The 12,852-nt window shown below is 39.0% G+C and overlaps 1 protein-coding gene across 1 annotated transcript in view; it reads left to right on the forward strand.

Moving 5' to 3' along the window:
• The window catches only part of csmd3b (CUB and Sushi multiple domains 3b), a 434,951-nt gene that overhangs the window by 293,417 nt on the left and 128,682 nt on the right, over window positions 1–12,852 (forward strand). Inside the window, exons 8-9 of the mRNA XM_031296181.2 lie at window positions 3,978–4,065; window positions 4,205–4,329. Of these exons, the coding sequence (XP_031152041.1) occupies window positions 3,978–4,065; window positions 4,205–4,329 (213 nt within the window). The remainder of the gene's footprint in view (window positions 1–3,977; window positions 4,066–4,204; window positions 4,330–12,852) is intronic.

The raw sequence follows: 12,852 nt of genomic DNA on the forward strand, positions 1-12,852 counted from the left end.
AATGTTGGGAGCGGAAGAAAATATGAAGGATTTGAAGAATGATCTCATTGACTTCAATGTTAAAAAAAAGTGTTAAAAAGCTTAATATTTTAAAAAGTATAAATAGTAGAAAAAAAGTTGAAGACGTACCGTCATTAGCTGAAAGAGCTGAACATTTTAAAAGTTGAATGGTTTTAATAGCTCAACGTATGCAGAAGTTACAGAGGGCAAAAAACGTACGGAAGTGGGAATAAAAACAAGAAACAGAAACAGACAAACAGACAGAGACAGACCGAGACAGAGAGAAACAAACAGAGGGACATGGACAGACAGAGAGAGACAGACAGAGAGAAACAAACAGACAGACAGAGAGACAGAGACAGGGAGAAACAGAGACAGAGAGACAGAGACAGACAGAGAGAGACAGAGACAGAGACATAGACAGACAGAGAGAGACAGAGACAGACAGAGAGAGACAGAGACAGACAGAGAGAGACAGAGACAGACAGAGAGAGACAGAGAGAGACAGAGACAGACAGACAGACAGAGACAGAGAGATATAGACAGACAGAGAGAGACAGAGAGAGACAGACCGAGACAGACAGAGAGACACAGAGACAGACAGAGAGACAGAGACACATAGACAGACAGAGAGAAACAAACAGACAGACAGAGAGACAGAGAGAGACAGAGACAGGGAGAAACAGAAACAGACAGACAGAGACAGGGAGAAACAGAGACAGAGAGAGACAGAGAGAGAGAGAGAGAGAGAGACAGAGAGAGACAGAGACAGACAGAGAGACAGAGACATAGAGAGAGACAGACAGACAGAGAGACAGAGACATAGACAGACAGAGACAGAGACAGACAGAGAGAGACAGAGAGAGACAGAGACAGACAGACAGAGAGAGAGAGAGAGAGAGAGAGAGAGAGAGAGAGAGAGAGAGGAAGGAACAGACAGACAGAGAGAGAGGAACAGACAGACAGAGAGGATTAGACAGACAGAGAGAGAGAGAGAGCGAGAGAGAGAGAGAAAGGAATAGACAGACAGAGAGAGGGATAGGAATAGACATACAGAGAGAGAGACAGAGACAGGGACAAAGAGAAACAGACAGAGACAGACAGACAGAGACAGACAGAAGTGGAACGCAATAGATATAGACTAATGTTCATATTACTAATATTACTTAGTTCATTTCACTATCGGTGAAATGATGTAATCGTGACCACCACAAGACCTTTGTGAACGTATTCATGTAAAATTTGTGTTGATAAACTTAAAAATGTGGGCATATCAGCGATTTAAAAAAGTGGTTCGCTCTGCGTTTCGCTGGGAAATGTGGAGGACGTTTAACATAGCAGTGAATGGAGGCAGATGTGGAACTCTTGTCATTTGGAAGCTCATCGAGCCAGAAGTATAAGGGGTATCGCATAACTGAGCACATTGGCTGAAACTAGACAAAAATACCTACGTTTTGATGTATAAATTGTGTATGACAAGTAGATATTGTGGGCGTGAGAGCAATTTATAGAGAGGGGACAAAGATATTTTTCTTAAGGTGCTGCACTCTAGCGATGACATCATCCACTCTGACAGACGCCACACACACTCACTAGAAACGCAGAAAAATCCTGAAATGATCACTAAACTTAAACAGCTTTTTCACAAAAACTTTAAAAGATATCAAACTGAAAAGATATAGCCTAATACCTGAATATTTTGTGAACATTTTAAAGTTTGTTTGGTGTCTGTAGGTGAAAGTATGAAGGAGCTGAAAATTTTGGGAGCGGAAGAAGATTTGAAGGATTTGAAGCATGCTCTCATTGACTTCAATGTTAAAAAAAAGTCATAAAAAGCTTAATATTTTAAAAAAGTATAAATAGTAGAAAAAAAGTTGAAGAAGTCCCATCATTAGCTGAAAGAGCTGAACATTTTAAAAGTTGAATGGTTTTAATAGCTGAAAGTATGCAGAAGTCACGGAGAGCCAAAAAACGTACGGAATAATAATAATAAGATATAAGAAAAATAAAGAACAGAATAACAATAGTTGGAATGCTGCTGAACAGCATTCCCACTAATTATTATATTCTAATAATATTATTTATTTTACTGAATTGGTGGGACTTTTTGCAAACTCAGCAGCTCATTCCCATTTTCTTCTTTGCATTGTATTTGAGCTGTGTTCTGTGCAAGAAGACCTTGTTTTGATGAGTTGAACAATGACTTATTACATCAGCAAAAATAACTCGGACATAAAAGATAGGTGAGTTTAAATTTATCGAGTGAAAATATGAAGAAAACCAAAACAATGAAACATGAGGATATTGTCCATCTCCATTCAAATGACGGAAAACAGGAATTGTGGTCTTCCACAATCAAACCCTAATTAATAATACTAATGAAATAAGTGATCAACAGAATACTGTCACATTGTCATCAAATTGCTGCTTTAGAAATAGGCTGAATATTATACTACAACAAAGTACGTGATAAGTTGTGTTTCCCTCTTATTTGAATATCAGTCCATGCATTTGAATATCAAAATACACCATGGGGTGTTTTGTTTGCTGTATACTGTAGCTGAAGTAAATAAGCACACCAAGACAGTTTATCCCTCTAGTAATATTCTACTGACACCAGACATTAGGCAAGGATGAACGACTGAAAAAATGCATACAAATCCTCGAAGTGGCCTAATTTTACATTCATTGGTGTAAATGAGAGATGAGGGGAACTCAAGGATTACTCATATAATTTTACTCTCACCGTGATCTTATTAAGGAATACGAGATACCACATCACATGGGGCCTTAAATTGAGTAAAAATAGGTCATCAATGGACTACAGCTCATTAAGATGCTGTATTACTACTTATAATTTAGTTGTGAGCCAAACTACTAGAAACAGCTGTGTGACATAGTATGGATCCCTCTTGATATTAGAAAAAAGTACCACAGAAAACAAGAGTTGTAATGTACAATGTGTTTTGAATTGGAAAAGTTTTAAAATGGAAAGCTTTTGAATTTGAATAGAGTTGTTTGTGTTTTGCATTCTTTCACTTGGCTGACAGCTATGTTTCTTTAGTTTTCCCTGAGAGATACAGAAGCTTTTGGCCTTTTCTTTCTCTATTCATCCACACACACACACACACACACACACACACACACACACACACACACATACACACAGAGACACAGACACACTGTGCGTTGCTCATAGTTAACAGCTATTTTTCTTGAAAGTTTTAAAACTTTTAAATGCTCAGTAGAAATAATGGACTGTGAATGGTTGAGGTTTATGGAAATAAACATACAATAAAATTACAAATTCTGTACTGTAGTGTCTATTAGGGAGAGCCAGTGAAACATAGCTGCGGGGTTATTTATATGTATGAAAAAAAAAAATGCGGAGCAAGACCAAGTTACAGAAAAAGATTAAACAACCAAACAAGCAATAAACTTAAAAATAAATAAAATCCACATACAGTACATATACTGTCAACAGTCGTATTGTAATAAGAGTCGAGATGCATCGTGGCAGATGCATGTTTGTTGTGATGTCGCAGTCTCAAAGTATTTGTACAGTTCTGTCTATTGTCTCTGTGATGTTTGGATTGTTAATGTCAAGATTAGCTATTGTGTTTCTGTGAGCATTAAGATCTATCTGGAATGCTGTGTCATCTCTGTCTGCCTACGTAACCGCCTAACCCGTCTGTTTCCTGGTCTTTCCTACCACCTGTTTTTCTGCTACCTCTAAATTGAATGAGTGACGAGGCAGGCATGCTTCCAAAACCTGAAACTTAAAGTGGAGAGCTGGAAATTCCTGGAGTCATCTTGTGCTGAATACTTCTAATAGAATGACAGACACAGACACTTTAGACTTAGATCTTTAAAGGGAGAGTCTGCTTGACAGACCCAGTGTAGCTTTGCTGTAAGCCTTGTCTGTGCCTCATTCTTTCTCTTTCCCTGGCTCTCCACCTGTCTGTCTCTCTGTGTAGTAAATGAAGGTGGTGTGAGACAGGCATCTAACTCCTGCCCTGACCCGGGAGAGCCAGAGAATGGAAAACGCCATGGCAATGATTTCAGGTACAATTTGCACGCACAAACTTTAAATGACATGTTTGTATTCAGACATTGGTGTACACACATGCAAAGTACATGTATATGCATTTATAATAATTCAGTGTCTTCCTGTGTATGATTATGTGTGTGTGTTTGTGTGTAGCATTGACGGTGTGGTGCAGTTCAGTTGCGGAGAAGACTATGTTCTTCAGGGCAGTAAAACCATCACCTGCCAGAGAGTGGCTGAAGTCTTTGCAGCCTGGAGTGACCACAGACCGGTCTGTAAAGGTAAGAAACAGCTCTCAAGCATACAAATGACAATGACACCACATTAACAGACACAGATACAGATGGAGAAAGAGGCAGTAAGCATACATGTGAAGGTAAGAAAACACTCAACTCAAAATGCACACTGCCTCAAACTGTTGCCAGCGTGTTGCGTTGGCCTCTTCTCAGGATGAATTTGTAGTGCTGAGTTTATAGTGGAAAAATTCCCAATTCAGAATCAAGCCTCTGGATATGAAATTATGAAACAAAACACTCCATAAGCACCAGGTCTAATCATTATTGCTCAATATACCATACAGATTGCAATTTGCAACACAGTTTAAAAGTAACAGAAGATATGTAATCTGCTCATGCATACAGTGCAACATCACAAGTCACTACATATTGTAGTGTTTAATGAGGACAGGTGTTCGTTTTTCATAATTTCTCTAAGTGCTCTGATAATTCACACGTTTCAGACATTCATTCTTTAGCTTCCCCTTACTGGTTCCGGTTTCACATCTGCCACTGTATTAGTCTCAGACTTGCAACACACACTCACATATGCACACACGCGCATGCACAGAGGGAGTGAGACAGAGAGAGAGAAAGAGGGCGTCTGTCATGTTAAATGCCAAAGTCGTTTGTCATGTCTCCCTTCACTAGGCTTCAGACTGTGGCTGGAGACACATACTTTAACATAAAAACCAATATTCACTGTGTGTGCTGTGCTGTGCTGTGCTGTGTGTGTGTGTGTGTGTGTGTGTGTGAGAGAGAGAGAGAGCTTCAGCACCTAACTAATAATCACTGAGATATAGAACTGCAAGGGAGAAAAAAAGTGCAGTTAGAGAAAGTGAGGGCAGGGAAACAGAAAGGGAGGTAGGTAGCAAGGAAAAGCTGAAAAATGACATCACACCCACTCTTTTGCTTAAATTATAGCCTATGTGAAAGTAAAACTCACCATATCCATCACAAGATATTAACATATGAACACCAAACACACTGAACTTTTGCATAGCCGAGTGATGTAACTTTTCTTTTTTTTTAAACAGATTTAAAGTATTTGGAACATAACTCCAAGAACAAAATGTTAAAGTGCTCATATTATGCTATTTGGCTTTTTCCCTTTCCTTTATTGTGTTATATATATTTTTGTGCACGTTATAGGTTTACAAAGTGAAAAAGCCCAAAGTCCACTCCAAAGGGACTTACCATCGCCAACAGAAAACACTGTTCACAAACTGCTCCAAACAGCTCTATTGTAGTCCAGCCTTTACTTCAGTGACGAACGTGCGTCACTTTGTAACATACATTATAATGCTCACCTAGCTGCTAGCATGGCACACCCTCGTACTCTGCTATTGACTGGCTTGTAGTGCTGACCAAGCTACTGCATACGTGCGACTCCCAACAAAGATGGAACAGAAGTGAGATGTCTCACTCTGTAGCTAAAACAGAGAGCTCAACACACAGAGTGAAAAGAGGAGCTGCAACAATGTGCAGTACAACACAAATATGGTGTTTTTTGAAAGTTAAACCATGTAAACCTATTCTGGTACAACCTCTAAATACAATTATGAACCTGAAAATGAGCATTATATGAGCACTTTAAATTGAACCATTTGCAACTTCCCTATTTTAATCTCAATGTTGGAGGAACCTTAAGAAAACACTGAATCCAGCCAAAACCTGTTTGATGATTTGATAGTTATTGCTTAGTAGGGAAACTTTCTTTCTATCGTATGCAAGGTCAGCAACAGAGTAGCACCCTGGGAGTTTGTATGGTAGGCAGATCCCAGCCAGCCGCGGGCCCTGCACTCATGCCCTCTGGTTAAAGGACACAGTCTAACCACAAGCCTCGACTGCTGCCCTCGGTTTCTCTTTTCAACTAGACACACAGGGGGACTGACCTTCATTAAGCTTTTTGTTAGCATGACAGCAAAGATCCTTGTAAGCCTGCAGGATTTAAACCTGGCCAATGCAGTAAGAATATGACTGTCTCACTTGGGCTCTGATTGGTCCCTGCCAATCAACCTTATTATCCAACTCATTATCAGAGATATTATAGTGCTGATACCCTCTGATTAGCTCTTTAAGATTGTTAATGGCTGTTAAGGATTCATCATCACTAAATACTTTATAATGAGAAATTAAATATAGCCACTGACATTAAGCCAATCAAGTCTCACATTTACCCGCATGTGATGATGGGCCCCAAAGGGAGACTGCCAGTAAAATTTAAAGTCACTCACGTTGTCACCTGAGGCAGTGAATGGTTAAAAGAATGACCTCTATCACTGGGAAACAGAGCCATCAGTCGTCAGTCAGCTGCAATCTTTAAAGGGAAAGGTGTGTGGGCAGGGTGAGAAACTTTCACCGAGCTATTCTAGTTTCTGAGTAGCAGGTGTGCATTGTTGAAGCGTTTGAATTTAAAACACAGTCGCTGGTATTCCCAGCACAAGCAACTGTTCAGTGAGCAACTTTTTGACAAAGCCATGACAAAGTGCACCATCCTGCTCCATGTTTGTTGCTAAGTAACTAGTGACTGTGCTAGTTGATCTTTGTTATTTTAAGCATCTCACAACGGAGGACACTGTTACCCCAGCTTGTTCGCTTAATACAAGCTGCAACTCAACTTACTCTGTGCTTAAAGGCAAACAGTAGGAACAACTATTCATGAAATGCATTGTTCACAGTTCATTACATTATCTTTGACAATTCCACCTATAACCATGAATGATATTACATTATCCACAATTCATGCTTGTTTAGACAATATTGTTGCAATTGAAGACACATTTTTACGCTTACTGTTCATTCAAGTACTGCTGGGTGTCATTGTTATGCAGTATCTCTGTCCTACTTTGGTGAAACATAAAGACATCCATCTTCAAAGAAAAAAACATAAATCCCAGGATAACCACATTGAGGTTGCTTGAAGGACAAGATACATGTAACACTGGAATCATCTCTTTTTGACAACAATCTTGAGGGTTTATTTGAGCTATATGCCGAGATCACTCAAAAAAGAAAAGAAAAATAACAATACTATGCAACGATAAACATTGCAAGTATACATCTAAAGCTTGAAATAGGGTGTTTGGATAGCGGTTGCTTAGCTGAAAAGCCTGGAAAGAATATAGAGACTACGCCTCTATTTTTTAACCTGTCCCCAGAGGGACACAAATCCAATATTGAAATATCTGAAAATAAAAATGCCTCAGAGGCAAGAGAGAGTGGCTAGTGTAAAGCTAATAGACTGTGAGTAGAATCAACTTTGATGTTGTCTAGTGGTCTTGTGGTCTGTGGCTTCTATCATTACTTTCATAAGTTTTATTTTCTACCTTTGCCGGACGCCCTTTTTTACCAGTTAGCAACCAGGATACAATATTGACATTGTGTAGACATACACAATCAAGAAGTGTAGGGATTCTTTAGGCATCTGACACATCAGGCTTTATTACACTAAATGCAGAGTGCATGTGTGGCAATTCATTGTCGCAGATCTTAACGAAACACAGTGGCAAAAGTAGCATAATCTGGAAGGGAGCGTGTGCAGGTCTAGACTGTTAGTTTGATACTATAGTATACGTTTTGATTGAAGACAGAGATATCTTTCAACAGTAAGTTATAGTACAATACATTTTTTCTAGTATTATCATACACTATCATTTCTGTACTAAAGGATATATTCCAAAGATTTGCACTGAATAAACATGGAACCTGTGTGGCTTACCACTCAATTGTGTGGAAAAGTATAGGAGGTTGAGTACCTATTTTTGATAGAAATTTTAATCAAGGTTTTTTTCATTCCAAAATGTGTCAAGACAACAAAAAACTGTGCTGCGTCTGCATAACCCAACCTGAGCAGCACCACTCAATCTACCTTGACACAAGTGTGTTCATTTTAAGCCACAGAATTACCAAACAGACAGAAGACCTGCAACATGTACTTGATCTCAATGAATCTGTGCCTCTGTTTGCACCTCCACTGGCTTTGCTGGCATAAATAATACAAACATACATTTTGGAATGAGTTCAACAAGTAAACTAGTGTGTGAGAGCAGAGCAGGCATAATTGTATTTACATGTTAATTTGATCTTTAGTGAGAAAACATTGTGTTCTCTAACGCACAGTGTCCTTATTTAGCCTACTTAGTTTCATCCTGTGAAACAAAAATGGAATTAGAGAAAGGCTGTGTCTAGCTGAACACAGTTCATATTTGACCTTTATATCCAGACCAGCCAAAAGTGGAAACTTATGAATAACATTGAGAGAGAGGCAATCTGTCAGGAAGCATCACGCCAGCTGACTTATTCAAGGGTCACCTCTGTCAAAACACTTAAATACAGCTAAATGTGTCGTTTGGAACATTAGTGAGAAAATAAAGTGAATGCATCTTGAAAATGTGCCCTTTATGTCACAACAGTGAACCAATAGAAAGAGACAGATAAAAAGAGAGAGACAGAGTGGTAATCACTTTACATACAATAAAAACAATTACAAAACTAAATACAACAAATAAACTACAAAGCAGCCATGCAATGCACGCAATGCCCTTCTGCCACTCCTACACTACTTTATGAGAGAGAGAGAGAGAGAGAGTCCATGTGGCATCTTGATTAATGGACAGATGGCAAGGCCACTAAGCCAACTGTGTGTGTGTGTGTGTGTGTGTGTGTGTGTGTGTGTGTGTGTGTGAACTCCAGGGGAGTTCAGTTGCTCTGCCTGAATATACTGACTCACTAAAGGGTGCTATATGTCAGCCCGATACACACATACACATATGTTGACTTCCAACAGGAAAGAAACTTTAGTGTCAAGACGTTGTACTGTACAACTACACTAAATGACTGTGTGTGTGTGTGTGTGTGTGTGTGTGTGTGTGTGTGTGTGTGTGTGTGTGTGTGTGTGCGTGCACGTGCATGCGTGTGTGCGTCTGTGTACCTGTTAAAGGCCATTGAAACGCTGTGTGGCAGTATAATGATGTCATCAATCATTCTCTGTGTCCATTGGTCAGTCTGCTCCTGCAGAAGCTGCTGGTCTCTAATCTGACGCAATGCAATGATCTAACGCTCAGTGTGAACACATTAACTTTGGAAAAGTTTTCACCAAAAAAAAATCAGATTTGAAGTGTATTAGGTTTTCTGACATTGTAATATCCATACAAACTCAATTTTGCTAGACTTGTTGGTACCATAAAAACTGTCAAACACACTACAGACAAAGGGTACCTGTAATTAAAAATGAACATGATAGCCTTGAGTAATATTTGTATCCTTGTTATCGACATGAAAATAGAAGATGCCCCCTAACCTTTTCTGTCAAAATCCTGATTTGAGGATTTCATTTTAGCTTACCTGTATAGTTGGTTAAACATCATCCTTGTCAAAGTTACTTTAATGAGAAATGTCCTTATAAGGGGATGTTCCTTTAATAAGTAATGTACTTTAATCATGAAGTTCCTTTGATAAAGAAATTACCATCATAAAGAAGTTAACAATGTTTAAAAAATCACCTCACAGTTAGCTTGTGGGCATTTTCTGATGGACTGGTGGATTATGTACACAAGTCACGACATTGATTCCTGAGTTCCAAAAATACTACAAAGTCTATTCATTGATAGCTGGAATGTCTTTCCACTGGATAACGTCTACTGTATACAGGACATAAGCCAAACCAATAGCAATGTATTGGTAAAAGTGTACAACAATGATTGAAGTTTTGATAACATCGAAATGTTTAGCAGTTTACAAGCACTGGGACCAAAGATGTATTTGTACCACGAGGACGTTATTTCCAAATAAGCCTATGAATTGTGTACCTTTGAAAACTCATCTGTATGATTCTCGATTTTGTTTTCTATTTTACTTACTTCACCCCAAATGCTGTTTATGCTCTCTGGGGTGCAGGGTCAGGCAGATAATCTAGAACAGAATGAGTTTAAGTGTCCTTGCTATGCTTCAGTGAGTATTGCTGTATGGATGATTGAACTTGAGCCCTCCACTGTGGGGACAAATCACTAACCGCAAAGGCCATCCTGCCGAGAAGGCAGCAGTTATAGACCTTGAGTGTAAGGCAGAGATCAAACCGAAGGAAACACTTATGAGTGTCTGTTGAATAGTTTGTACTAATCGAATAAACACACTGGATTCGGCAAAGTTCAACGCAATATTAAGTTTACTGTACTGTTAGCACAAATACAGCAAAGGTGAGCGTTTGCCCAGTGAGAGGCACACTGAATACACTCGGTTTCTGCTTTCTGTTTAATGCTAGTCAAAAAAAAAAGTTGACTATGTTCCACCATTATATTTTTTTTAACCCATACATAATCTTGGTTTATCAATAACTATGTACCAATTAAATGTTATGTAAGGCGTTAGGTATCATCATGTAGGACCTCTCAACAGCCTTGATTTCTAAAAAAACAGGTACCCCTATGTTTGCTTTTCCTTAGTGGCCTGTACCAGAATAGCCTCATTATCAGATCTCACCTGCGAATCAGGCATCTGGAGCCACCCTTAGCTTTGGGATTATCTAGTGGTCAACAATAAAATAGGTGGCCCAGGGGCCTTTCACTTCAATTCTGGATTAAAACATGATTTACAATGTTGTGTGAGAAGACACTACAAGAACCAAGTCAAAACATTGTGAAGCTGAACAACAACGTTAAAATTCAGACTCTCTCTTAGCAACCTTCTCAGTGCTTATGGGGTGTGTCAGTTATGCTCTGAAGCCATAAAACTAAACTTTGGAGAACTGTGAGGAAGGGCATTGGAGCTACACTATAGGCTTTGGTAATGTGATCCTTGCCTGAATCATTTAATTTTGCTCCACATCCCAATGGTTTACATGAGAGAAAGTGAGAATCCTGGGGGAATCCAGTTGATCTGAATATATAAACCAAAAAGCTATGGATATGTTGTTACACACACACACACACACACACACACACACACACACACACACACACATACTGCAGTTCCTGCCTAAAGCATTCAGTTAATCTCGCTCGTGATTCCAATAATATGCTTTTAGTACCAGATAGACCTCATCAAAAACTTTAATTTGATCTAGAATTCATTATCACTTCAATGATAGTGTGGCCCTTTTGGCATTAAGCCCTCTCTACTGTGTGTATAAATAATGATGAGAGGGAGAGAAAGAGATGCAGAAAGAGACAAAGTTACACAGATAGACAGAAATGCTGTGAGACAACCATTATGAAAATACTCCATTACAAGTACAAGTCCTTCTTTCAAAATCTAACTTAAAGCTGCACACTGTGATTTTATTACTAACAATGAATCAAATGACTGTGTAATATAAAAGGTGTCACTCTTAGTGATAAATCTCTACAGAGCTTTTAAGTGTCGTTTAGCTCATTGTTTTGTTTTTCCGGCCTGCAAACTGAGCTCTCAACAACCTAATTTCTGGCCGCAGCAAGCTGATTTTTTTCTGTGAAAAAGCTCTGATAAACCTACTATATGCTTCCTGCCCAACAACACTCTGCAGACAGACTATTTTAGCAACTTGTGAATAAACATAGCGGCATAAGCAGCTAAAGAGCCATATATGTTTCTTTGGATATGTTGGAAACCAAAACAGAGCAAAAAGATCAGTTTGTCAGAGAAAAAACTCTTGTGTTCAGTTTGTTCAGCTGTGCCCAAAATGTATAAATTAATACATCTTTAAGTACAAGTACAGAAGTATTTTTAAAATATAATTAAAGCATCAACATAAAGAGTACTCTGTATGCAGAAATATCACACCTGTGAGTGGCTTACAGTAGAAAGTAACTCGTAAATATAACGTTTAGCTAAATGTAGTGAAGTAGAAAGCTCAGACTTGTAAAGTATTAGTGTATAATTGTTAAGTAGCATAAAATGGAAATGCTGAAGTGGGTACCTCAAAATTGTACTTACTTAATCAATCCACTTTTGTTGATGAACATACAGAAGACACAAGCAGAAAGGGACAGGAATAAAAATAAAGAGAAACCGTTATACAGACAGGTAGAGCAAATGATAAGGGACAGGAAGAAAAATAGAGCGAAAGAGAGTTATACAGACAGGTAGAGCAAATGATAGAGTACCGTAAATCATGAAGTACATACAATGGCTGATACAGGGACCAAGACAGCATGAATAGAAGGTGCAGAGAGAAAGACAGACAGACAGATGCAGGGAGACGCAGAGAGACGGGTGAAGTTTAATATAAATGATGGCATGTTAGCTCTTCTAGTAATTCTGGTGATAACTCTCCGCGCTATCGCTATAGCAACACCGTGCCCATTCTGCTTTTGGCACAGTGATGGGCTGGCCATCGTTCAGGCCACGCTGATTGAGCTGTCAACGCACACACACGCACACACACACCCTGTTACAGAGACACACTCTTTGAGACATGCAGATAAGTCATTTCTCACATGCAACTCAAACACACACACACACACACACACACACACACACACACACACACACACACACACACACACACTTCATCCTACTGAACACAAGAGAAGGTCAACTGAAGATGCATTG

Source organism: Sander lucioperca, chromosome 16 (assembly GCF_008315115.2).
Source record: "Sander lucioperca isolate FBNREF2018 chromosome 16, SLUC_FBN_1.2, whole genome shotgun sequence".
NCBI classification, from domain to species: Eukaryota; Metazoa; Chordata; class Actinopteri; order Perciformes; family Percidae; genus Sander; species Sander lucioperca.